Consider the following 26,836-nt stretch of genomic DNA (forward strand, 5'->3'; position numbering starts at 1 on the left):
TTTCCACATTTGACCCACTTTTTGATCATATTTTTACATCTTAACCGTTCAATTTTTAGGTCCTAATGTATAGATCATCTCTACAAATTTCAGCCAAATTGATGATCTTAAGGCATCCAAAACTGCAATTTACATGAACGAACCGAATCTGTCGAACTGGAACCGTTCGTGTTTGTAATGGTAAATTGCAGTTTTGGATGTCTTAACGATCATCAATTTCGCTGAAAATTTGTAGAGATGATCTATACATTAGGACTTAAAAACTGAACGGTTAGGATGTGAAAATATGATCGGAAAGTGGGTGAAAACTGGAAATCCGTTCCTTAGCTTAGGAACGGACGTCCTCAACCAAGAAGGGATATATATATATATATATATATATATATATAAATTCATAGCTATTCTTTACTGTCTTAATAAAATATATTATTAACTAATATAGTAATATTGCTAATTAACTTCGTCAATTTGTTGAAGTATCTATATTATCGCAAGTGTATACAAACAGATGCATCTTGCGAGCTTCTTTGAATTTGGAGGCAACTAGCACATATATACAGCAATTGGTTTCTTTTGGTCCTCAACCAAACGAAACAAGTCGAGTCCCAAGACTCCAGACTCAAAAGTAGCTGTTGTGCTCATCAAAATTAAGTTGACATAGTTAGCTATGTCAATAATACTCCTGCCGCAGCTTGATCATCATCAGAGCAGCGTCGGTATACATAGCATGCTGGACGTGCCTTCGTCCTTGTCCTTGGAAGCCATCCAAGAATTCGAAGAAGACTGCTACCCCTACTGCGAATCTGATGATGAGGGGAGTTTGTTTTCTATTGATTTCAATTGTATCAATCACAAGACGAAGCCGGATCAAATCATTCAGGAAGAAAGGGTTTATCACGTCGCAGTGGACCTGATGAAGAGCGAGTCTAGCATGGATGCCCTTCTCTGGACGCTCAGCCAAGCCGTTACTCATTCATCATCCAATATCAAAACCGTGTATCATGTCAAACTCGTACATGTCTTTCCACCAATTCGATTCATTCCTTCTCCATGTAAGTTATTTAATTCGACGTCGTCTTTATGATTCTGCATGATGAATCAATAACCTGTAGTTCACATCGGTCTGAAAAGCACGCTGGCCGGTTATAAGTTCCGATATGAGTTTAAGGTCAAATGAGGAACGAATAGTCTTTGCGTACTCTTGTTCGATGAACCTAGGTAGCTGTATAGTCTATGTCAATTGCTTGTCACGCTTACATGTCTTTTCGGGTATATTGAATTTTCATTCTAAGGAAGAGAAAGTTTCAAATATTTAAGTTGAAAGAGATCGATCGATACCCCGCGTGCGGTTGACGTCTTGTAGCAACTGGCATAGTTGATCAATTCATCAGCTAGCTATCTTATACAATCAATTCAATGAACTTGTGAACATATCTCTTATGGGGCTACACCTAGCTAGTTAGTTAGTACTGCAAGGTGCTAGGGGACCTGATCCTAAGGCTGAAAAACGTTTGGTTATGGTAAAGTGGTTGTGTCACGCGATTTGACTCATCATTAAGGACTTAAGGTGGTGCAGGATTTGTAGTATTTGATTTCCACATAACAAGGGATAATTTGAATACTAATTGTATGTTGAAAATAGTGAATGGTGGGTCAGACGACGGTCATGCTCACCTAAATTTTTTTTATTATCATAATGCTGATCATGAAGGTAACAAGTTTAGTGATATTAATCTGTCTAATTTGCGTTGCTAGCTTTATTAACAACATTTTAATAGGCTTATGGCAACCGTTAATTAATATTGGTGACTTTTAAACGGATTAATGAGAACTGAGCGATGTTTTTAATTTATTTTGACATTTTATGTAGTAGGACTGCTTCCAAGAAGTAAAGTGAGTCCAAAGATGGTGAATAAGTACCTGGCTCAAGAAAGAGACAAAAGGACCAAGCTCCTTGAGAAATACGTTGCTGCATGCTTAACCGCCAAGGTACCAAATTTGATCACGCCTCTAATGCCTTGTTTACGAATATTTAGACCCATTAATTAGCAAGTACTACTTAATTGAGATATAATGATTATTCAACTTAATATTAATAACGTATAACATACAGGTTAAGGTCGATGTTATGTTTATTGAGAGTGATACAATTGCAAAGGCCATCCTAAACCTTATTCCAACTGGAAACGTGAAGAATCTAGTTGTTGGAACAACGATATCCAATCTCAGGTATAAGATATCTAAACCTTATACCATCAGATGTACTAATACCCTACCCCATTCATCTGGAAATCTTGGTTCAAACCCTTCGCTACTGCGTGAAAGATCCCTCTTCTTTGCATTTATTACGGCTCTTTCTTCATGAGTACGTATTATAATTGGAGGTTGTTATTCCCTTTTGTGTTTAGGAAACTGAGGTCTAGAAAGGGAACAGGGGTTGCTAATCAGATACTACGAAATGCATCTCCAGAAACGACGTCCTGCTGCGATATAAAGATCATATGCAAGGGAAAGGAAGTGGTGATTGATCAGCTTATCGGATCGCCTTCCTCGCGTAGCAGTAATGCAAATTCCTTGTCAACGCAAGAGGATCAAGATCAAGAAGTAGCAATGTGATGATATGTCGATCATCAGATAATAATAACAGATCGAAGAGCTAGCTAGCTAGTTTTAGGGTACAAACTACAAAGCATGTAAATGGGAAAAGTAAAACCCTAATAATTCTGCTTTCTTTTGTTCTGAAGTGTGTTTGAACCCAAAATTAACATTTTTCCTGACAAATGGGTGACTCGAAGAAAACCGGGCTAATATCCTTGGCCCAAGCTATATATTTTCGACAAGTTCAGAATATATTGTTTAGAGGCTAAATAAAGCCTATTTAGAAATCAAGTAATCCTAAAGCAAATCTGGATATTCATTTATTTACTATTAATTATCAAATTTTTGATAATTAAATATGATGATTTGCTTGATTACCAAGTATTGTGCAAGAGGCTAGGGAAGATGGCAGCTACATATATGGAGTAGGTTACATGGCCTAGCCATGCAATGAATCAAGGTTTCCCATGCAATTAAGGTGGACGTGGAACAAGGGTAGGAATCAATCACTTGATTGCAATCCTCAAGGAATATATATAATCTAGTTATATATAATTGCTCATGCATGGGTCAATTAAGGTGAATCTCCTTTGATGCATGAAAAAGGCCAACACGTGGCTACCATACTCACATACATATTTGCATGGCAGAAGATCAATTAAGGAAACTATCATCCTTAATTGCGTGGAGATATATATATATATATATATATATATATATATAGGACAAAATACTGTTTACTTCCTATACTTATAGGGTTTCAACGTTTCAGTCCCTGACGTTTCAATTTCACCTAAAAACTCCCTAAACTCTCCAATTTCACCCAATTGGTCCTTACCGTCAACTTTCCGTCAAATGCTCCGTTATCTTGCTGACATGGCATCATTTTCACACCAAAATGTCTATTTTACCCTCACTGACAAAAAAAAAAAATTATCTCCTTCTCTTTTCTTTTTACCTGTTCTTCTTCCTCCGTGTCCCTCCTCTTCGGCATTTTCTTCCTCCATGTCCCTGCTCTTGGTTGTTCATGCAAAACTCATTTACCTAGAAGGCTAAACCAACGGGAGGAAAAAGCAAAGCTTATACTACCATCAATTCAAATCCCACACATCCCAATTACCATTTAACAAATATCCACAACCAACATGAACCCAGTCTCTTTTCTGAGACGAAATTTGAACAAAACAAGCAAACTAGCTCATCAGAGAAAACAAATAGTCATACTGACGTAGCATCAATCTCACAAGAACTTATTCATATTCAATTAAATCCCTGATTCAAACTTCAACCACCAACATATATACCTGAAAACCACAAAGAATTGAAATTTAAAGTATCTTGCACTGAATCAGTTTTAGGGGGTTTTGCCATAGTTCTCTCTGCTACCCACGATGTCGGCCACCTCCTTCCAGTTCTTCTGCTTTAGGTTCCCTCTGCTCAGTTTCCATTCCGACTTCTGCAAATTCATCATCTCAAATTGTTCATATTGCGTGCGACCACAAACAGATTCAAATGAAATCAACTCTAACTTCTAAACTCACAATCCACAACTTCAAAAACAAAATCAAACAAAATAAGTAAACCGAAACTACAATCAACTTGAAAGATGAACTATACAGTCTTCGACTACACAAATACAAAATGTTGATGAGAAATTTTACCATGGTGGTCCAGTGGTATAGGAAAGCGGGTCCAATAGTCCGAAAGCTTCAAAATCTGAGCGACGAAGCCGAGAATTTCATTGGTAATTCCTAGCACGGAACCACCGCCGTCTTCTTCCGAAGCTCCGTTCCGAACTGGCATCAAGTTCGAAGCCAATTTGGAGATTTCGGCAATGGAGAGAAACGAGAGGCCTGTCTTGAAGCTCCTACCCAATTCCGCGAGATCGTTTCGAACTCCCAAGAGAGCCGGCGACGGTGAAGGTTGAGTATCGGAGGAGGGAAGGGGGGATGACGACGGTGGAAAGTCCAGCGAGGCTACAAGTAAGGACAGAGGACAAGTGAGCATATCCATCAAACAGGTAATAAGATTTAGCCTTTGGATTGATCCCGGTGCTGATAATCACAGCTATGATGAGGCCGTAGATCCCAAGCACTCCAGCCATGACCACCGGAACAATCGATTTCATGACTAGCTCCTGCCGCATCACTTTCATCAAGGCCACGCCCACGCCACTCTTGGCGGTCCAGTACGCCGCGCCCATGCCTGTGGCAAGATCAGAAATTAAATCAAAGTTCTAGGGAGAAACGAGTAAAATCGAGGGATCGGAGATCGGGGAGGGACTTACAGGAGAAGACGAGAGCTGCGGCGGTGATGATGAGGATGGAGACGAGAGAGGGGAAGAAGAAGAGGTAAAAAGAAAAGAGAAAGAGGAAAAAATAAAAATAAAAATAAATAAATAAAAAAGAAAAGAAAAAGAGAAAGTGAGAGTATAACAATCATTTTAATGTGAAAAGCATGCCATGTCAGCAAAATAACCGAGTTTTTGATGGAGAATTGACAGTAAGGACTAATTGGGTGAAATTGGAGAGTTTAGGGAGTTTTTAGGTGAAATTGAAACGTCAGGGATTGAAACGTCGAAACCTTATAAGTATAGGGAGTAAACAATATTTTGTCCATATATATATATATATATGCAAATAAGACGTGCATAGCGAACAATTCGCCTAAGAGAAGATTATGTCCAGGATTTTAAGAGGCAATTAAACTTTGCCTACATTCTAGCTACGACAGAGGATAATTATTAAGGAAAATAATTTGTTGCCTCAATCTTAGGTGTCATGCCATGTCACCTACACAAATCACCAATTTGTCAAATCATGACATGTAATACTTGAGAAAAAGACTATCTTATCCTTCCAAAATCTAATGAATCTAAGTTATTTTGGCTTTCTTCTAAACAAAAATTATTTTAGTTTTTTTTTTTTTCATTTTTTTCTTTTCATTACACTCATGCTTAGATTTAAACAACAATTTTCTTCAATCAAGAATAGAAAAAAATTCATGTAATTCAGTCACTAGATTTGCACATACACTCGATCAATGGATTTGCATAACATATGTATATGAATTGAACCTATTGTTGGGTTCCTGTAAATTTTGAAAATATAATGTGAAAAATACATATTCATATGATTATATATATTCTTTTGTTCATTTTTCTCTCTCTTTATGTAACTAGGGTTTACACGTTATATTTGAGTTTATTATTTTTTGTTTGTTTTTTCCCTTATATTTAGATTTGTAGATGATAATTAATGGCTGGAATTTTTTTCTCACCTCTTAATTTAGACATACGTATTTTCCAAATTCAATTTATTAGTGCTATTTTTTTGGATGAAATTAATCAATATTTGAAAAGAAAAGTTAATGCCTATTTCTTGACTATATTGATGCTGTTTGGAAAGAAAAATTATAGCAAAGAATTTAATTAAATGAAGAAAAATATTTGTCAAAGAATTTGTAGACATATCTTAAATTAATACATAATTAATAGCTTATCTTTTTTTCGGTCACCTAATTTAATTCATTAATATAATTGATTCATCCCCTAACTTCTAGAAGGAAATATAAAAGGGTAAAATTGGTGTTGCAGTAGTATGATGTGGCAAGATTTATCATGTGGAATTGAAAATAAAATATGTATTTGCTTATATGGCATGACACCTAGGATTTGAGGCCACAAATCTTAGGCCTCATTGAGGCCTTATATCATTATTATTGCCTACGATAGTTATCAAGACTATTAAGAGTTTTGATTTGATTCAAGGCCAATAACTGTGGCCTAAATATAGTATTTCATTCCTATTTAGAAGGTGAATCTGCGAGTAGCATATATATATATATATATAGAGAGAGAGAGAGAGAGAGAGAGAGAGAGAGAGAGAGAGGCTATAGACGATATAGAAAAAACAAAACACCTCTCAATCAATTAATCTCTTAGATTATCAAAGTCTCTCCGGAGCAAACCTACCTTCAACCTAGTGGAAAACCAGCAAAGCAAGGGTAACGCCCTCGCAACCCAGCGAAGCTAAAGTCACGCTTTAGCAAACCTGTGCTTTCTCCTACTTCCCGGTGATTGCTCTGCTTAACCTATAACGTTAAGTATCAACTCGGTGAATCAAGAGATCACACCACAAGTTCTTACCCGTAAGGCGAAAGTCCTTTTCCGAAGGCATAGGAAAGAACTCGGTGACGAGGTTGGTGCTCTCATCGTCCACAGCGTTTGAGAAGAAGTCAGGTCAAGAGACACCCTGACGACTGCACCCCAAGGTGCTGGCACGCCTGCGCATTCAAAAGAGACTGTTTGCACGCCAGACTGGTTTTGGAGCCAAACAAAGTGTTTGAGTTTACAACTATACATGTTTGTGAATAGTACGCATGATCGATCATCACGGTACGGGTTTTGTTTTTTCTCATGTAAATACACGATTATCTAAGACTATCTTCTTATAGTGGTAACAAGTGTGACATACTCTCCCAACGAAAGAAGGAGGAGAAAATATTATACACTCAAAGAAGATAGGCTATGATGAACATAACCCTTACCTTAATTAAGAAAGAAGTTCTTCCGGAAGCCATTGCCGTAACAACAAAATTTTATGACTTTCTATTCTGAAAAGTTCCCTAGACCTTTTGGATCGAAACCACTGCTAAAACAACAAAAGAAAAATGACTCTTTTTAAAAGAGTACAAATTAACTGGGAACTATCGTAGATGAGAAAATAAATTAAAGACTTATGCCAGTACTAGAACAAAATTCTCCACCACAAAAAAAATGCTTCGGCTCTTACTAAATCATAGCTGTTTGACCAATTCAACTAAAGGAATGAATAGGCCAGATATACGTACATGATCTTCTATGCTGGGCGGTGGGCATAAATAATTGAATATCCGAAGTCTTCCAATTTTTTTTTTTTTTTTGATGGAAAAAGTTTAGGTAAGAGGGAAGCTTCCCTACACTACTAGGGTAAGAGCAAACCTACGACCTCAACCCAACATCATTTACCAAACTGGTTAGTGTCCCAGCCCAGCCCAGCCCATTGGTATGGAATTATGCAGGACATTTTCCAGATTGCCCACCAAATGAAAGATTGTTGGTAGCGGGGATCGAACTTGTGTGGGTTTACACCTCAAGTCCGCCCTTGCCAACTGAACCAACTCTCATTGGCGAAGTCTTCCAATTTATGTCAGTAGGCAATTACAAGATCATATCAACATGCAGTACTTCGGCATGGTATATATATATATATATATATATAGGGTTTTTGTCCATTTACCCCATTTTTAGAGATTTTTTTTCTCACTTACCTCATTAAGTTTTTTTAATTCCCTCTTACATAAAACACTCTAAGGATGTCTTCCCTAATACCGCATTAAGATTTTTTTTTTTTTTTTCAAATTTTTTTTAATACCATTTTACCCTAACCCCTTTGTTACTTAGAGAGATAGAGAGAAAATGGAAGAGAGAGAAACCATAGGAGACTTTGCCGGAGTCCTGTCACGGGCTGCCGGAATCCAGCCAATTTTCACTAGAATTCGGCCAACTTTCGCCTGAGTTCGGTCACCGGCCGCGGGAATCCGATCACTAGCTGTCGCCCACCGGAATTTGCTGAAAATCTCACCGAAAAGGTTTTTTTGCCCCAATAGACATCTATTGCCCCCTAATAGAAGTCTATTGCCCCCCAATAGATGACTATCAGCCATGTATTACCTTCCAATAGACGTCTATTGCCCCCCAATAGGACTTTTAGTCTCCAAAATAGGAACTAATCTCCCAAACTTTAGAGTTTAGACAAATAAAATTTTGATTACAGGAAAAAAAAAAAAAAAAAAAAAAAAACAAGGAAATTACATCAATTCAAAACGTCTATTACCTCCCAATAGACGCTTATTGCCCCCAATAGACATTTTTTTTCTTTTTCTTTTCTTCTCAGACTTTTGCACACAGTTTACAAAAAAAAATAAAATGCTATGGGCACTCAACTGTCCAACATTCCCAGCAACCACAGCAGAGAAGCTTCTGTTTTCACACAAAAAAGGACTGATGGCATATCTCCGGTCCTCGATTTCCACACCAAAACAGGATCTCCGTTCTTGATCAACGCCTACCATTACTTCACCTACAAATCGAACCCCAAACAAGTGCTGTTGCCTCGTCAGATTACGTCCTCTTCCGGCCCAACATGACTGAGCTCGCCGAAATAGAAGTACGATAAGCCCAAATCGACGCCGTCTAGGCCACCCACGGATCCCTCGGCTGCAAGAAGCTTCTGATTCATATCTCTGAGACCGGCTGGCCGTGCAAAGGCAACGAGGATGAGGCCGGAGCTATGCCGGATAATGCCAAGGGGGAACCTGATCGAGCTCGGATCTCAAAATCTACATCTTCGCTCTGTTCAACGAGAACATGAAACCCAGCCTGAGCTCCGACAAGAACTTCGGGCTTTTGAAACCCAGAGAGAGAGGATCGGAGGGAGGAGAGAGATGAGAGAATGGCATAAAATGTAGTTAATTAGGCTGATGGTATATCTGTCATTGTAATCTAAATTGGGTTAGTAGGAATAAAAATCTGTTACTGGGGTAAGTAGGATAATTTTGTCCAATTTTGGTGCTTTGGATCAAGGATCCATATATATAGGATTTTTCTTAGGTGCGGACGTCCGTACTGAAATTTCGGTTCGGATTTTCTGTTTTCACCCACTTTCCGAACACATATTTTGATCTTAACCGTTCAATTTTTAGGTCTTAATGTATAGATCATCTCTACAAAATTTCAGCCAATTTGGTGATTGTTAAGGCATCCAAAACTGCAATTTACACGAACGAACTGGAAAACCTAGTTGCTCATTCCAAAAGACCAAAAAAAAAAAATCTTTCAAGGTCTAAGATTTATTAGCTTCTATTTTATATATGTTTTCATCAAAGTCTAAAATTTAGTTATTAAATTCAACCAAAAATTGAAAATGAGGCACTCGTACATACACCAACTATTGAATAGAAACTTTGCAAGAGGCCCAACACATTAGGATGAGACCTTCTAAATAGTACCTAATTATAACCCTTTCATATGCAAAATGTTTTGTGCATTTTCTCTTTCTATATCATTTCTACTCTTTCATATTTGTATAATGGATTTTTTTTTTTAAATGAGGCATGCTCCAGGTTGAGGCCCAAGGCGGTTGCCTTACCCTTGGGCCGGCCTCGTTAGGTACATGTATCCTATTTTCTTCTTTTGATGTGTGACATGGAGGGCTAAAGTTCATAAGAACAAATTAAATTACAGCAAGCTAGTTCACCTTGGTCTCAAAAGAACTGAGGGTTATTTTTCCCTTGATGGATGACCGCTGTTTTTCAAGTGTCCATAGTTTTCTTTTATATTACAGAGAGGTTAGGCCGTCTCCAACGTTGGGCTAAAGGGTAAATATAGCCAAAAAATGAAGATTTCCACCTCCAATTGGGAGCTAACGTAAACCAAAAAAGCTATTTAAGATGCTAAAGGACCAAAAACTGTGCTAAAAGTGGCCGTTTGTACAGCCCTTGGGCTATTTTTTGTGGGCTTCACATTGGTGGCCCAAATAAATGAAATGAACATGGTTGAACAGATCAATGGCTGAGATTGAGGCAAACATGCAGCTGGCTGATGTCAGCTATCCGTTAGAAAAAAAATATATGTTGGATCCAGTTTATTTTATTATTTTTTTATTATTTTACATGTATAGTAATTATCGGGGACTAAAATTTAACCTGGGTGCTATTTAAAAAAAATTGGAGATGGCCTTAGGCCACGTTTGGTTCATGGAAAGGAAGCATCAGGAAAGGAAACTTGTTCCTTTCCTGCGTTTGGGATGCAAAAGGAAAGGAAATCGTTTCCTGAAGGAAGGGAAAATAAGGGGGAAAGTGATTCCTTCCAAATCTTAAGGGAATCACTTTCCCCCCTTCTTTCCTTGCATTTGTTACTCACAACATATTATTTTATTATATTATTTACAAACTTTTTAACAACTTTCCTGATAACTTTCCTTACGTTACCAAACATCGGAATGGAAAGTTGTTGGGAAATTTCATTTCCCTTCCCATGGGAAAGACAAAGGAATTACTTTCATTTCTATGAACCAAACGAGGCCTTAGGGTTGCAGAACAGCCATCGAAGTTGTTTATTAACTCACCTAATTCCTAGTAGCTTAAAAAAAGTTAGAGGTCTCTTAAGCTTAATTATAGTTGGTGCATGCTCATTTTTTCATTAAGTGATTGCTTGCATGTTGGTGTGCAGATGGGAAAGCTAAAGTAGCCAAGAAGATAATCGAAGCCATAGACTGGGAGACAATTCGGTGACTTGGAGCTGAAGTCCCTTGTCAATCACATTCCTGATTCCTGTAACCAACGCGATATAAGCAATTGTGACCTCCTCTGTTGGTGATGAATCTTGTAAATGCCATGCTAGTTCGAGCTTCGGTCGCAAAAGCGGTTCCTTCAACACAATAGATCAATAGCTGAAATCAAAGAAACAAGAAATTTATGGTGAAATTTTGGCTTGAGAACTTTTGAATAAAAGTCATCTTGACATGGTTTTGCACTAGTGACATGTTAAAACACGTCAAATCAACACCATTTTTTAATTAAAATTCTCCTTGTCATAATCTCGTTACTGGTAAAGCATAATTCTTAGAACATGTTCCAATTGATGGCTCGGAAAAATATCGAGTTTTCTATTTTTATGATTTTCTCTGTTCTCTGACTTTGGAAAATCGTAAACAAAATATTGGGTCAAAATTTTGAGCTCTATCCAGTTCTAGAATTGCTTAAAAATTATTTTTTAGGGTTGAAAAAATTTTGGTAAGAAATTAAAAATATGCGGTTTTAGCAAAAATATCCTTGTGCTATAAATTCTTTTTTAGGAGAAAATTTTGGGGTTGGTTTCCTTAAAAGTTAAAAAAAGTTAAAAAACATACAACATCTTTCGGTGTGGTTAGCATCCCTATATCATTATACCTGGCCTCACTTAACGTATCCACCGTTCTTCTCGTTAACCATGTCCTAAATATTGACAATAGGTCCAATAAATTATATATCATCAGAAACTGTCACATGGATGGGAAAGTTTAGGAATCATGTGACATCGATCTGAAATAACGGAAGTTGACCCAAAAATGAGAAAAGAAGTGGAATTTATAAGCAGGGGAGTAATATACCCTCTATGTCCTCTTGATTCTCCTCCTCCTATATAACTAGGCCGGGCCTAAGTAGTTTCTTCCACACTGCCTAGCTAAAGAATTTAGTGTAATTTATCAAGGAAATCAAAATGTCCAGTTATGGTAAGCTGGAGGTGGCTATTGAGATCACGGTTGGTGCTTACGAGTTCTGTGATATGGTGGTAATTAAACAGACCACACCATGTACCTAACAACAAACTTGATGGTGTTGCAATTAATCAAGCAGACTCGATCGTCCCCGCAAAAGTCGGTTCTATCTCCTCCTGGAAGTATTTCCACTGTAGGTACATACTAATCAAGTTTTACTATATATAGTACTGGGTGTTTTAATTTATTTACCAACTGATTAGTTGCATATATATGCTTACTAATGCAGATGGGAAAGCTAAAGTAAGCCAGGCGATGATTGAAGCCCTGGACAGCAAGAAACATTCAACGACTTGGAAAATCGTTGAAGGAGAACTTCTTGACCATTACAAGAGCTTCAAGTTCATCCTGCAAATTATTACCACTTCAAACCCGAAAGCAACGGTCCATATGATTTTGGAGTATGAGAAGATGCATGACGATGTTGCAGACCCATATTTTATGCTCCAGACGGTAACTGATAACATCAAAGACATTGACGCTAGCTCATCTACTCACTCAGAGCCGGACCTGAGGTGAGCTGGAAGAGGCCGCCGCCTCAGGCCTGATATTCTTCCGGCAAGAAATACCCAGCTTTCTACCCATTTATTGTACAAATAATTAAAGTGCTAATAAAAAAATCAGACAATGTATGTGTGATAATGGTGAGATTTGTTTGTTTTTTTTTTTGAGAATAAATAATTCCATTAATAACCAAACAGATTACATAACATTAGATCCATAGTTACGGGACCGTCAACATGAGTGACTTCCATGAGCCAAAAAGGCTCAACCCCTAACCAAATTTTACGCTCATACCCTCGAGCTACAATGAGTAAACACCAAACATATACCGATACAACCCAGCCGCCAACACTACGATGAACTGTTTCCACCCGTTCAGACACCGCGATCCAAAACTGCCAGACCACGTGTAAGGGTGATTCACCATCACGTTGATAACCAAAAAGCACCGACAAAAGTCCAGACCACGACACACCCATGAACTCAAAACAAACTAACCCTCGCTCAATTGAGGAGGGACTTATTATACCTAAACAAAAACCAAAACAGAAAAAACCTAACCAAAAACCACCAACTATAAGTAAATAACAAGCCCAGGCCCAAAGAGCTAAGGCAGCCAAGTCCCACCTCGTTAGCCCAGTCCAGGAAGGCACCTGAACCAACACGCCACCATACGCGCCGCTCTGCCACCGATGTCGGACCTCGACCATCTGCAAGCCATCTCCGCCGTCGAACCACCGGCCAAGACTACCCACCCACTCCACCGCCCCAGCCCCACACAGCCTCACTCCGGATATCAGAACCAAACCGGACCGACCTCCGATCCCAACCGGTCCCAGCCAGCCTGTCCTTCCGTCTCCCATCTCCGATCTCCCACCTATCCATGGTAGCTTCGCCGTCAATCCCACTGCAGCGCCATACCGCCAAACAACATCGATCCCACCTAGTAGCCACCAACCCGATCCACGTTCAGCTGCCTCCTGCACATGAGCACGACGAGAAAAGCAACTTCCCAACCCCAGCCATTGAGCCACAAGCATGCCAACGAACCAAACCACCCGTCCGGCCGCACACACCGTGCACCGGCGAGGCCAGAGGCCAGCGCCAGCGCCGAGGCACAGCCGGACAGGCAAGAAGGACCACGCGGCTCCCAAGGTTTTTTTTTCCCCCTAGGGTTTTTTCTCTCAACAAAGTTGAAGTAACACTATGGTGAGATTTGTTTGTTATATAATAAAGGTTGTGAGTTTTTTTTTTTCGACAGGGAATACAGGTTGTGAGTTTGATACCAGCTCACCACAAGTATTATTTTTTTTTAATATGTGGGCTAATTCTTTAAAGTTATCTCGGGTCTCAAAAGCTCAGATCCAGACTTAACTCGTTCACAATTTTTTTTTTTTTTTTTTAATATACGGACCTATTTTATAAACTTGTCTTGGTTCTTAAAATCTCATATCGGTACTTTCAGAATCAAATTTTTTTTTCTAATATATGGACCTATTCTATAAACTTGTCTCAAGCTGCCATACCCAGACTCCACTTATCCACAACCAGCTGCTTATCAATACATGCACATTAAGGGTAGATCAAGCTCTGAAATGAACCAAAATTTTTCTACTTACCCCAATAATAGATTTTTATTCTCAACTATCCAATTTAATATTAAATGACAATTTTACCCTCAGCTAAATTAATAAAGTACCCCATATGCCATCTCTCTCTCTCTCTCTCTCTCTCTCTCTCTCTCTCTCTCTCTCTCTCTCTCTCTCTCTCTCTCTCTCTCTCAGCCAGCGCACAGCCTTTAGCTCCAATCTCTGGTCTAGATGGTCGGCGGCGAGACGAGGCCGACGATGACGTCGACGAAGAGTTCGTGCAGCCAAGAAGCTTGAACGAGCCGACAATGTCGTCGACAGAGAGTTCGTGCAACCGAGAAGCCTGAACGTACTCGGAGTCGTGCAGCTCCGGTACATCACCTTGAACCTCTCCACCGCCTTCAACATCCCTTCGAATCGGACTTGGTAGGCAATTTCAGAGTCGGAGCTCCAAATCACCTGCGAGAGAGGAGTCCAGCTCTTGACGTGAGTGCCTAGAGCATTTTCTCGGTGCCTAGATCAATTTTTTTTTCTTCTCAAAAAAAAAAAACAATTTTGTTGGGTCAAAATATTCCAGGTTGTTGTAAATATTATAATCTATGTGGCTGTCCACGTAAATACTTATTAGTTATGTACTTTGATGTAAACTCTACCTCTATATAAAGGAGGCTAATGAGACTGAATGAGAACACTTCTACTTCCTCCTAATTATTCTCTCTTCATCTTCTTTCTAAATTGCCTCGATGAATACTATGATAAGACTATGAAATCGAATTCGAATTACGATTATAATGTTGCAACATATTCTAACTTTCGCAAAGTTATGAATTACTTAAAGTTCTTGAAGAGCTTATATGAGACATATCAATACATAAAGATATTGATATTTATGGCTAGGTATGCCATGGTGATTTTTCCTATGTTTTAAACTATACAAAGATAAATGTATCAATTTCTTTATATTGTCTAGTTTTGTTAGTATTGCTTTAACTTTGCAGGTATGAAAATTTGTGATGAGCCCCTATATGCAAAGCACACATAGTCGCACCTCAGTGATAGACACATCAAACCACTATACATGGTACATGTAGCTTATCACAAACATAATTGAGGCTTGCAACAATCAGGGGGAGATTCTCATCATGGGGAGCATCCGGAAGTATGCTACCTAGGACATATGCGTGTTGTGCTCTTTTTGTCCTTCGACCAGGGTTATTTTTGTCCCATTGGGTTTTTGTTACCTGGCAAGGTTTTTAACGAGGCAACAATAAGCGCAACCAATACCATCATTCATTGGTGGACATCCAAGGGGGAGTGTTGTAAATATTATAATCTATGTGGCTGTCCACGTAAATACTCATTAGTTATGTACTTTGATGTAAACCCCACCTCTATATAAAAGAGTCTAATGAGACTGAATGAGAACACTTCTACTTCATCCTAACTATTCTCTCTTCATCTTCTTTCTACTTTATAACACAGGTTTGATTAATATCCATATTTGTTATACATGGCAAAAAAAAATCGAGTGGTAGTACACCACAAAAGAGTAATCTCCTCATTTATTGGGGGGCATTAAAACATTTTCCAACATTTATTGCCCCCCAAATCCCCAATAAAAGTTTTGAATAGATGTAATCGCCTCATTTTTTTTCTTTTATCAAAGTTTTATTTGTTTAACTTTAGGAAGATTAGTTCCCATTTCGGCAACTTAAAGGTTTATTAGGGGGCAATAAAATTTATTGAGGAGGCAATAAATCTCTCCAGCGACCTATGAGATCTCCGACGACCTCTTTAGGGACCTCCAGCGAGGTTTCATAAACTTTTTCCCCCCGATAAATGTTTATTGGGAGGTAATAAATGTTTATTAGGGGACAATAAACCTCTCCGGTGACATATGAGATCTCTAACGACCTCTTTGGGGATTTTCAGTGAGGTTTTCAAATACGTCCGGCGGCTAGCGATCGGTGACCAGATTTGAACAACTAGTGACCGGACTCTGGCGACGTCTCCTATGGCTTCTCTCTCTCTCTCTCTCTCTCTCTATGTAACAAAGGGGTGAGACCAAAGTATCTTTTAAAAAATAACTTAATTGGGTATTAGGAAAGACCTTATTAAAGTATTTATGTGTAAGTGGAAAAAAAATAATAATAAGTTGGTGGTGTAAGGGAGAAAATTTTTCTAGAATTAGAGTAAATGATCAAAAACCCTTTATTGAATTTGATCCTATATGTCAGTAGTTGTGTAGCCTAACATGCATGTACGTCTCCAACTCTCATATCCAGCCTTCACTCACCCACAATCGGCTGCTTATCAATACACAAGGATGTTTATTTAATTTGATCCTATATGTCAATGGTTGTGTACCCTAACATGCATGTATGTCTCAAACTCTCATATCCAACCTTCACTCACCCACAACCGGCTGCTTAATTATCAATACACAAGGATGTTTGTTTAATTTGATCCTATATGTCAATGGTTGTGTACCCTAACATGCATGTATGTCTCAAACTCTCATATCCAACCTTCACTCACCCACAACCGGCTGCTTATCAATACACAAGGATGTTTATTTAATTTGATCCTATATGTCAATGGTTGTGTACCCTAACATTCATGTATGGCTATCTGCAACTCTTTAACATTGGATACAAAATCATCAGTTCTCATCAGCCTACAATTCCACTTTTGGCGTACTTGTCAATCTCAGTAATGTCAAGGATTCTGTCCATTTCACTAGCTATGAGAAATCTGCAAATTCAAGTAAGGATAAAGGATCAGTTAGTTTATTTACGCCCTTTTTACAGTTCTATGAAATCTGTAATGGAGCTTACTTATCTCGAAGAACTATCGTCATCATTTGGCAACAGCCAAGCACAGATGATTGCATGTTCACTGCAATATTCGGGTTGTGAATGCTCTGCCGAATGTGTACCCAACCATGTTGTCCATGCACCTCATCTGATACTTTTGCCCTGAAACGTACACAGTTCAATTACCTAAAAACTAAGGAATTATATAATGGATTACTCCATCCATTTGTTAAATTTCAATTCTGTTTTAATCACATCGTACCTATACATGTGAGCGTCAACTGCAGCAGCCGAGGTTTCATTTATGTCTGCTAGACAGCCTTCGCTGACCCAACAATCTCCACATGTATCTAATTCCCATCCTTCAATTCTTCCCTCCTACAAGTCAATGCTGATTTATTATAATTAAATCAAATTCATTTCTTAATGACTTGAAGCTAGCTGGTTTTATGTACTAACTACTAAACAAGTACCTCCACGTACTGTCGAAACGTTTCAATTGCCTCGATTGCCTTTTCTTTTGCATATCTAGGGTCAGAGACTACATTCATCCTTAGCTCTACAGAATCTTTTGGTTCTTCAAGATCGTTAATGATACTTCCAATACCTTCATCTGACCCAGCAAGCTTCATTCGTACCATCTCAATGATGATCTTCACCACCATGTAAGCCCCTATAAAATTAGCAAAATGAGTTACATATGCAAGCACATGTAAAACCAAAGCACAAAAATGACATAGTACTAACCATCATCAAGGAAAAAGTTCTCTTTAAGAGCACCATGTCCTGAAGTTTCCATCATAAGATGAGTTTCAATGCCATCCTTATTAAGCTGGACTCCCTTGTCAATCACATTCCTGTAACCAACGCGATATAAACAATGGTGACCTCCTCTGTTGGTGATGAATCTTGTAAGTGCCATACTTGTTCGAGCATCAGTCACAATGGTGGTTCCAGGGTGTTCCTTCAATACAATAGCTGAAATCAAAGCAATAAGCTTGTCCCCATTAATGGGATTGCCTTTGTTATCTACAACGCCACTGCGGTCCACATCAGTGTCGAACACAATTCCAAGATCAGCAGAGTTTTCTAGCACTGCAGCCCTTGTAAGTGCCATGGCGACTTTGTCCTCTGGGTTGGGAATGTGGTTTGGAAACATCCCATCTGGTTTGAGGTGTAGAGACCCAAATGTGTCTGCTCCTAGCTTGTCTAACACATCCCATGTGAAGAAGCCTCCTGATCCATTACCAGCATTGACTACTATCTGCATTAAATTGAGGCAATTACAATGGGATGACAATTTGATATTGGATATTCTCGGTATCTTCATGCATTGTCAATTGATTTTGGATTAAATGTTTCAACATTATAAAAACGTAAGGTGACATAATGCAGGGACGAAATGCTAGACTGAGCACCTGAAATCCTTTCAGTGGAGTGTCATAATATAGTGGATGGTTGACTCTCTCCTTGATAATGTTTCGGAGGTGCTCCGAGTAAGAGCTCATGAAATCAACTCTTGATGGTGGTACGCGAAGCACGCTTGACACTTTCGCAAGCCTATTAGCATACTTTCTGGCAGCTCTGTCACATATTTCCTCCACTTCCGGCGAGGTCAATCCCCCTCTCTTGGTGAAGAATTTCAGACCGTTACGAGTGTAGGGCAAGTGAGATGCTGTCATCTGCAATACAACAACATTCAATCTCATCAGTGCACATATTGAATAGCACTTGGTCTCCCTAAGCTTATAGTACTACAGTTACTCTACATCCATATATAAAGATCTTGCTCTAGGCTACCATGATTGAAGCGTCATAGGAAAACGGAGGCAAAATTGTACTCATGAAGCAAGCAGGAGTGGTTGCAAGTCCCATATCAAACACCAGACAACCGGCACGAGCTAGACCTGAAAATACAGCTACACTCAAAGATGCTCCTGATATTCTAGGGTCTCTGCCAAGGGACACCTTAACATTCTCCACAGGCTGTCCTCTCTCCTTCTCCAAGCCATTGATAACCCACTCACCAAAGCTTTCTGCAATGGCCTCCACAGCCGGAGGCGTTAGGTCGACTGACCTTCCCTTCTCACCTTCCAAGGCCACCCCACGAATATCTGATCCGTTTTGGAGCCTCCGAATTCTGTCCATCTCTTCATCCACCACAACTTCATTGTAGTACTTGGAAGTGCTAGAAGATCTTACACATAAAAATTTAGTAAATGGCAATGGATTATATGGAAAAGTAAGGTTTGTGTGGAATGTTGTGGTTGCTGAATTTGAGGGGAAGCTTGGTTTCTGAGCACTAGTTTGCAAAGATATTGAAGAAGTTGAAGTGGAAGCCATTGGATCTGTTTCGGTTCAAGTGATTGGCGCCCTTGGTTGTTTCAAAAGCTTAATTTAGACCAAACATACAAATTTGGAGATAAGATATCTCAGTAGTAAACCATAACCATACAACCTAACATCCATATAAGAGTAATAAAAATATCTATGAACAAAATTTCAAATCCCCAGATTTCATTTTCTTGTTTTATCCAATTAAGGCAGCAAGGCTTGATACTCCTCCATGAGAACTGACAAGGAATGGCATATTCTCCATGGTACCGTGGCAATGCTTGCATGTTTAAAACAACGATCACCCGTAGACGCCTGGTTAAATATATCTTAAAATAAAACAAAACTTTTGTCCTCACTAGTCACAGTCCAAATTTTCTAATCCTCCTACACCACAAAAAAGACCTGGATTTTGCAGTTAAGGATTACAGTCTTCAATCTAACCCCAATGCCTCGTAATTCAGAGGCTTTGAATCTAAATGATCAATATGAAAATCTTCCATTGAGGGAAAAAAAAAATCTGTAGTGTAAGTGAAGCCGATTGAATTATTCATCGAGATTTTGCACTTAGGATGTCAAACAAGCAGCTTCTAAAGGAAAATTAAATAACAATATCACGAACTTCAAACAGTCTTAGCTCATTTTTGTGCTTGCATAACTTGGTAATAAAATTTCTGATTATTATATGTACATTCAATTCAACAAAACAGTTACAGTCACATACTTTCTAGCTCGAAAGCTATACTAGAGATTCTATATATGCATTACAAAAACTCCTAGACCTCAACAGCTGCTAAACCTTTAGAACCCGGAATATCAATCCACTCAATCTGGATTACAATTTCCCCACACTCGACATTCCGCAGCTTAAGAATCATGTCCTGGACGATTTTGCCCTCGTGCCAAGTGCAACAGCTCTCTTTGGACAGGCAGTTGTCCCTGCTGGGCTGGACTTTCTTCACCGCACACCCATCTGGGAGCTTCTCCAAATCCGCCGCCAGTTTCAGGCACTCCATGTAGGGCTTGATGTCAACCACTGCATCGCCCATAGGGTCGTCGCCGGTGATATGGTCTTTGTCGTAAACGTTGAAAACGATAGGCTCGTTAATGTTGGTAATCGAAAGAGTGAGTTCCTCGTTCCACACGGGATTCAAGTTCTTCTTCACCACGCCAGTCTTCAGTTTGTGGGCCCCCATGGTCACGATGATGTAAGGGTCGCTGGTCCTGGTAACGTCGCGGATGGCGAGGTTGATTCCTCGCTTGATTCGAAGGCGGAGAAGTCCCAGGACGTTGTTGTTCATTCTTTTGCAGAAGCCGAGAAAATTAGGTTTCTGGTTTGTAGAGCTAGCTCAGCTATAAAATGGCGCAACCATTCACAGTGAAGGACGTGCGGCCATGCACGTGTAATCTTGTGCTTCACGAATCGCATAGCGACGGTTCTAGCTCTGTCTTTGCGAATTGGAAGTGGCCCCGTGGTCCGCCTTCCTTGTCGCTTTGCCATTGTCATCGGCAAAAGTTGAAAACTAAGAGCACATGGGAATATGGGGTATCAGGTGTTTGGACTTTGGATCATGAGTTTTGTGGGTCGTAATTCCCACTAGGGAAGCCCAAGTTTGACAAACCCGAATGGGTTGCACTCTCAGAAACACACAAGCAGATCCAAATCTAAACCGGAGTAAATAATATTTTAATGTGGATTATAATATGGACCCGTCTGACTAAACTCGCTGCTCTAGCACAAAAATAAACAGAAACCTAGTCCAGCGCCGTACGCGCATGAATAGACCAAACCTTGACGAGATTCTTCTCACCCGGTGACGCTCTGGCGTCGGCCCGGGCTTGCCTTACGACGTTCGTGATGCTGCCGGATGGGCGTTGACCTATGCTCCTTTGGCTTATGGGTTGCTTTGCTTGGGTTTGACATTGGTCGGTGGTGATCTAGTTTCGGCGCATCTCTGTGGCTTCAGTGGTAGGTGGTTTTCGGCACCGTTTTTTCAACGACGACGAGGGCGGCGCGGTTTTGGGTATGGACCGCAGCGGCGGCGTCATCTATGGAGTTTCAATTGGCGTACTGGGATGCCGAAGATCTTTGTCTGGTTTTGGATTCATATTTGGCTGTTTCGGGTTTCATCCTTTAGGTAGTGGAGAACAGTGGTCGTGGTGTTCCTTGAAGCGGGGCGGCGGTGGTACACTCGCAGCGAGTGGTGGTGGTGGAACTGTTTGCACAGGGCTGTGAGGAGTGAGGACTAGATTTGGGCCGGGATGCTGTTGGGCTATGACTGCTCCTTGGGCCTCTTGTGTTACAAAGTAGCTCATTTTTATTTAGAGAAATTACTGGTCACACCCTGTACTTTAGGTGCCTCGACAGTTCAGTCCCTCACATCTTAATTTTAACAAATAACTCCTCGAACATTCAAATTTCACACAATTTGATCCAAAATGACCATTTTACCCCTCATTTCCTTTTTTTTTTTTTTTTTTAATTCTTCTCTCTCTGTTTTTTATTGTTATTGTTTCTCCTTCTCTCTCTCTCCCCCCTCCCAGCTCAGAAGACGGTGCCGTCTTTCCTCTCTCTCTCTCTCGCCAACTCGCCTGAGCCTCCCTCGTCGTCCTGCCGCCAACTTGACGCCAGTAGATCCCAGCGAAGCCGCCACCCGATCCTGGACCCCAACTCGAACCAATCACGGGGTCGTTTGCGACCTATTTGAGCATAGGATGACTCCGATCTTGCTTGCCTGCTCTCCAGCCAGGCAGCCACCATTCCCATAAACCCAAACCAAGAATTAATCAATCGTGTCTGAAGCAAAACATAATGAAACCATACTAAGGATATTAGAGCACGAATTCACCTTGGGTATCCAATCTTGCAGTCTCTCCTCTTTTCCCCAATTCGCTACCTCTGCTTGATCCCTGTAATATTGAACACAACTCAATAGACCCAGAATGGGATTTGATTCCCCGAAATGAAACTATAAAGTCCCACTAAGGCTTAGAACAGTCAACATTGATCAAAATTAAACTCTCAAATGTAGGTATAGATAGTCAAACCAACAAACTAGGCAAAGTAAGCAGACAATAAGCCTTCCCACAATTCAAAAGATGAAAGCTGAAACAATAAGTGAAAAAAATTGTACCTTGATTTGGCGAGAGAAAAAAAAACCCAGATAGCAAATGAGCAAGACAAGGCCAAAGTTCTCAACTTTCTCCAAATGGGTTTCAGAAACTTCAAGACCCAGATTCCGATGGCCCGAGTCTCCGAGAGAGGTGATCAATCACTTCAATGTTCTTTAATTTGGAGCTCAATCGATCCACGGCATCTCGATGACAAGAGCAGAAAATGTGGTGGTGGTGAGAGGTGGTCGGCGACTCGGCGGAGAGCAAATCCACTGAACGGCGACTCAGCGGTAGGAAGAGATGGAAAATTGAGGTCTGTCGGGGAGAGAGAAAAGTTTTGTTTTATGAAATGAAAAAAAAATAGAATTAGAAAGTGTAGAGAGAAGAGATGGGGGGAAATAAAAACTTTGGTGAAAATTTCGCGCCTTATACTTTTACGGCACACATTAATGCATGTTGTAAAAGGCTATATTAAAAACCACATTAACGGCGCACATTCTTGCAGGCTGTAAAAGATAACACTATTACGGCGTGCATCAATGCATGCCATAAAGACCAAATAAAAATTGACATTAACGGCGTGCATCAATGCATGCCATAATAGATCAAATGAAAATTGACATTAACGGCGTGCATTAGATGCACGCAGTAAAAGACTATATCAGAAAGGGTATTCACGGCATGGTGCGCCGTAAATGTATGTCTATTACAGCACTCATTGATGCACGCCGTAAAATGTGCGTGGTAAAAGAGTCATTTTCTTGTAGTGGATGCATGTTATTTTTTTCCTCCTGTGACTCCTCGTCAGGGGGGGAAGTCTTGTTATTATGAAAATTTGTCTAGTGGGCAAGATGGGAGACTGACATCCGAGTTCTTAAGGCTGAAGTGTTTGGGAACGGAACTTGAAAAAGAGGACAGCAGCCCATCGACCGGTTGGACCAACTCCACCGACCAGTAGGACCAACTCTACCAACCGGTTGTCCGATTTAGAACTTGAAACTAGGGAACACAGCAGCTTACCGACTGGTTGGTTGGGTTCCCCTGACCGGTCGACCAGAGAAGAGAATTTGGGCAGTGAGCTACCAACCAGTCGACCAGATCAATCCGATCGGTCGGCCGGAGAGGAAGTTCCCGATTCTGTTTCTGATGAAATTTCTGATACCGCTAATGCCGTTTTGAACAGTTCTTCTGTCTTTCCTTCTCCTTAAATGGACTCACCTGCTCAATCATCACCCTCGGTATGTTCTAATCATTCTTTGTCTAATACTCCTTCTGTGTCAGCTAGTGTTCCTTCTTCTATGTCAGATAGTGTTGATGTCTAAAAGTCCAGCGGTAGCTGGACCCTAGCTAACGTTGATCCGGTGGGCGGATCGGTACTTGTGTTGTTCTCGAAGCTACCGTTACCTGTCAAATGAAAGACAATGGGCGTCAGAGGGAGACCGCGCCGGGCGGTCTTCTGCTCTCCGATGCCTAAGTTAGTCAATGTATTTGTGTTGACAAAGTAACAGTAGATAAGTATTGAATGCGTCATTAATGAGGAGAGAGGAGAGAACCTTTTATAGGTGAGGAAGAGGTTGATCTTCTCTTTGTTTTCGATGTGGGACTGATATGCTTCAGTTCCCAGTTTCAGAAGCTTCTGATGCCATCTTGGCGTGGCGCGTGGCGGCGCGTCGGCGGTGATCTGGAGGTGGTCCGACGCTGAGGCCGTAGCCTGCCTGGCAGTGTGTCTGCATGTCATTCCTTTAGTTGGAATTAGTACCTTTGGCGGTACAATGAGCGTGGCCCATTATAGCTAATTATGCTTGCAAATGTACATGCATGTACAAGTCCCCCAATTCCCCAGTCAAGGAGGGCAATCTTGGTTGGGGAGTTGCTCGGTGGTTTGAAGCGTTTTCTTCCGCTAGACTTGCAAGAGCATAATTAGCGTCAGTGCGTCGTCAACCGTTGGTTTTACTGAGCAAACGCTTTATACCCTTTCGGGCGGGCCCCTGCTGGGCCCCCCAGGGAGTCCCCCACTCCCCGGCGAAGATAGACCTCCGGATGGTCGGCAAATTGTTTGTTGAGGGGGAGCTGCACGGAGCAGAGGGTGTTGGGTAGCGAGCCCAATGTGACACCCAAATGACGGGGGTCAACGTGCCTGATCAGGGCCGTCGTAGACTGTTGACTAGTCCCCGTGTCCCGTAGGGACGGTCTGACGGTAACGCCGCGTGGAGGTCGTTGTCAGAGTGAGGCGTGGCCTCGGGATTCGCCGTTTGGCGGATATCCCCCCGCTAAATGTAGCAGGAAGCAGCGTCCGGTAGACGCGGCTGTCGGTATTTTGTTGAACGATATTGCGTTGAACAAAGCACGCATTTTGCAAGATGAAAGGGGGTTCCGCCAGAGATGTATAGCGGAAGACACCCTGCTTGCGGGATGGGTATGGAGAAGTTCCGCTGGCGGGGTTTTGCTCAGCGAAGACTCGGACGGTCGGTGAAGTTATCGCAGTGGTTACTTCCACCAGACGCTTCATCTGGTGGTAGTAGACACGTGTCCAACCCGCATGGGGTTAGCGTGCGGAGGCCTGTCCCCTAAGCCTGGCCGTCTGCTTACCATAAATGATAGTAATTACGGGTTTCGAAATAGAAGCGACGCCTCGGTTAATCCGGGTAGTAAGTGGAGGTCTGTGACACGTGTACGGCTGTCGTGTGATGTCGTTTTGCAGCGGACGGCGGAGGACGCGCTGATGTTGACATAAAAGGGGGGAAAGCCAGCGAGATTTGACACTTTGGTAAAAGCTTCAAACCCACAGTCGTGTTCTTATCGCTCTACTTGTCCGAGACTGAAGAAAGAGGTTGCCGGAGCTTGGAGATATTGTTCCCGGAGAAACGGCGATAGCGGCCCCCCAGGATTACCGTGCATCATCGTATCGTAGGCTTCACCACCAAGGTTGGTATCCGGATTTATTTTTCCTGTTTAATTGGATCTGCTACTTTCTGGGTTTTGTTGTTTGTCTTTCTGGGGTGACTGCTGGTTTTGTTGGGCGTGTTCTGAGGTGTAAAATGAGATTTTGGGGGGGGGGGGGTTGAATTGCGGTTGGCAAAGAGTTAGTGGTTAGGGATTTAGATGGTCGAATCTGGGTTGAGTGCGTTTGTTCGTGTTTTGGCATTTTCTGGGTTTTTTTTTTGTTCTTGATGTTCTCGGCTATAACTGATGTGAGAATAGGCTAGATCTGTGTTTGTGCTAACTGATGTGGGTTTTAGGGTTTTGGGATGGCTAACGTCATAGAGATTTCGAGCAGTGAGGATTCCGGGTCTGACGTGTCGTTCAGCGCGGCGGATAGGATTTTTATTGACTCGTTGCGTCCGTCTGCCCATGCAGGAACCTCACTGCCAGAACCACTAGAAGTTGAGCCGCTACAGACCATCCCCTGGGAAGTAGCAATGGGTCGTGGTTCGCGTCCAGAGAGCTCTAGGGCGGGTGAGGCCGCTGCTGCCAACGCTAGGCGCGATGATCGTTTGGCGAGCAATAGTGCTGCTAGCGGCTCCGCTGGAGAAGAAGAAGTAGCGGGGCAGAATGCTGAGTCGGCGTGGTTTCTATCTGATGGCACCGCCGTCGACGAGGCAGAAGGGCGGATGGACGCCGCTGCCATTAACCGAATGAAGCAGACGTTCCGGTTGCCGGGCTCGGTGAAGCTGCGCCCGCCGACAGCGGATGAAAAGGCCTCGATTCTCCCAGCGAGATTTGCTGCCGTTCATGAGGAGATATTCCGCCAAGGAGTGACATTCCCGCTGGTGCCAAATCTCCAAATCCTGGTGTGCGAATTTGGCCTTGCCCTTGGTCAGATTTGCCCCAACATGTGGCGGTTGATGTTGGCCTTGAACTCACTCTGGCGGTTGTCCGGGTGCGAGGGGCCTACTGTGGCGGAAGTGCTTCACTTCTACGAGCTGGTGTACGTGAAGCGCCGGGGTTGCAAAGGGCAAGTGAACTTGAGCCGCCGGCAGGGAGCCCCCAAGCTGATCAAAAATCTAAGGGACTCAATGTCCTACTGGCGGGGGACCTTCTGCGTCGCCACAGAGGGTTGGGAGTATCACGCCGGGTCGAACGAGGAAGGGCCGACATTTAGGATTAAGTCGGAGTTCCAACCCATTCGAGGTTGGTAACCGGTTTCCGCTGAACGTAGTTGGCGGGTTTACGTATTTGTATTTGTAGTCTCACTAACGATTACCGTTTTGGTGCAGCGGGACTGCGGTACACGCTAACGCGCGAAGAAGAGTGCCGCGTAGCGAGGATCAGAGGTTGCTGGCGGAACCGCAACTTGCTAGATTTCCGACTTCTGACTGGTTGGGAGTTGCTGGTCGAGCAGCGTCTAACGCGTTCCATTGGTGAGAAATCTCCGTCATACCGTTTTCTCCTCTTTTTTTGTATGTGTGCTCTGGACTGACTGGTACCCTTTTTTTTTTTTTTTTTTTTAGAAACTCCGCCGGGCAATAAATCAAGTCGCGACGCTTTCGAAAAGGCCATGGACCGCGCGGAGATAGACGAC

At 41.6% G+C, this 26,836-nt stretch overlaps 5 protein-coding genes across 6 annotated transcripts; 2 read left to right on the forward strand and 3 right to left on the reverse strand.

Moving 5' to 3' along the window:
• The first annotated feature begins 492 nt into the window (after positions 1-492).
• Positions 493-2,834, forward strand: LOC112198573 (U-box domain-containing protein 35). Its single transcript, XM_024339728.2, has 4 exons — positions 493-1,052; positions 1,871-1,989; positions 2,114-2,229; positions 2,409-2,834. Exons 1-4 carry the CDS (start codon positions 668-670, stop codon positions 2,614-2,616), a joined length of 828 nt encoding a protein of 275 aa, XP_024195496.1. The 5' UTR covers positions 493-667; the 3' UTR covers positions 2,617-2,834.
• Positions 2,835-4,465: 1,631 nt separating this feature from the next.
• Positions 4,466-4,801, reverse strand: LOC112199749 (V-type proton ATPase 16 kDa proteolipid subunit). Its single transcript, XM_024340721.1, has one exon. The coding sequence runs from the start codon at positions 4,799-4,801 to the stop codon at positions 4,466-4,468; it is 336 nt and encodes a 111-aa protein (XP_024196489.1).
• A 7,098-nt stretch (positions 4,802-11,899) lies between these two features.
• LOC112199751 (MLP-like protein 43) lies at positions 11,900-12,476 on the forward strand. The gene is made up of 2 exons (XM_024340722.1): positions 11,900-11,993; positions 12,187-12,476. The coding sequence occupies exons 1-2, from the start codon at positions 11,900-11,902 to the stop codon at positions 12,474-12,476; spliced, it is 384 nt and encodes a 127-aa protein (XP_024196490.1).
• Positions 12,477-16,360: 3,884 nt separating this feature from the next.
• Positions 16,361-19,377, reverse strand: LOC112198314 (phosphomannomutase/phosphoglucomutase). 2 transcript variants are annotated; one of them, XM_024339416.2, is made up of 7 exons: positions 18,667-19,365; positions 18,285-18,548; positions 17,614-18,130; positions 17,340-17,539; positions 17,129-17,244; positions 16,888-17,028; positions 16,361-16,804 (listed from the first exon to the last, which is right to left on the reverse strand). In XM_024339416.2, the coding sequence occupies exons 1-7, from the start codon at positions 19,207-19,209 to the stop codon at positions 16,723-16,725; spliced, it is 1,863 nt and encodes a 620-aa protein (XP_024195184.1). In that variant the 5' UTR covers positions 19,210-19,365; the 3' UTR covers positions 16,361-16,722. The 2 variants fall into 2 exon arrangements, with proteins under 2 accessions (XP_024195184.1, XP_024195185.1); XM_024339417.2 differs by lacking the exons at positions 16,361-16,804; positions 16,888-17,028 and having other exon boundaries at positions 17,128-17,257; positions 18,667-19,377.
• Positions 19,378-19,833: 456 nt separating this feature from the next.
• Positions 19,834-20,553, reverse strand: LOC112198029 (protein C2-DOMAIN ABA-RELATED 9). Its single transcript, XM_024339037.2, has one exon. It carries the CDS (start codon positions 20,499-20,501, stop codon positions 19,977-19,979), a length of 525 nt encoding a protein of 174 aa, XP_024194805.1. The 5' UTR covers positions 20,502-20,553; the 3' UTR covers positions 19,834-19,976.
• Positions 20,554-26,836: the final 6,283 nt, after the last annotated feature.

Source organism: Rosa chinensis, chromosome 4 (assembly GCF_002994745.2).
Source record: "Rosa chinensis cultivar Old Blush chromosome 4, RchiOBHm-V2, whole genome shotgun sequence".
In the NCBI taxonomy this organism is placed as follows: domain Eukaryota; kingdom Viridiplantae; phylum Streptophyta; class Magnoliopsida; order Rosales; family Rosaceae; genus Rosa; species Rosa chinensis.

What these genes read in the sequence shown, in the direction of transcription:
- LOC112198573 (XM_024339728.2), top strand. Translation starts at nt 668, where the DNA reads ATGTCAATAATACTCCTGCCGCAGCTTGATCATCATCAGAGCAGCGTC. An exon ending in CTGCATGCTTAACCGCCAAG is followed by an intron (nt 1,990 to 2,113) that starts GTACCAAATTTG and finishes TATAACATACAG; the next exon opens with GTTAAGGTCGATGTTATGTT. An exon ending in ACAACGATATCCAATCTCAG is followed by an intron (nt 2,230 to 2,408) that starts GTATAAGATATC and finishes TTTTGTGTTTAG; the next exon opens with GAAACTGAGGTCTAGAAAGG.
- LOC112199749 (XM_024340721.1), bottom strand. Translation starts at nt 4,801, where the DNA reads ATGGGCGCGGCGTACTGGACCGCCAAGAGTGGCGTGGGCGTGGCCTTG.
- LOC112199751 (XM_024340722.1), top strand. Translation starts at nt 11,900, where the DNA reads ATGTCCAGTTATGGTAAGCTGGAGGTGGCTATTGAGATCACGGTTGGT. An exon ending in AATTAAACAGACCACACCAT is followed by an intron (nt 11,994 to 12,186) that starts GTACCTAACAAC and finishes TTACTAATGCAG; the next exon opens with ATGGGAAAGCTAAAGTAAGC.
- LOC112198314 (XM_024339416.2), bottom strand. Translation starts at nt 19,209, where the DNA reads ATGGCTTCCACTTCAACTTCTTCAATATCTTTGCAAACTAGTGCTCAG. An exon ending in CGTTTCGACAGTACGTGGAG is followed by an intron (nt 17,245 to 17,339) that starts GTACTTGTTTAG and finishes ATTGACTTGTAG; the next exon opens with GAGGGAAGAATTGAAGGATG. An exon ending in ACGATAGTTCTTCGAGATAA is followed by an intron (nt 16,805 to 16,887) that starts GTAAGCTCCATT and finishes TTGAATTTGCAG; the next exon opens with ATTTCTCATAGCTAGTGAAA.
- LOC112198029 (XM_024339037.2), bottom strand. Translation starts at nt 20,501, where the DNA reads ATGAACAACAACGTCCTGGGACTTCTCCGCCTTCGAATCAAGCGAGGA.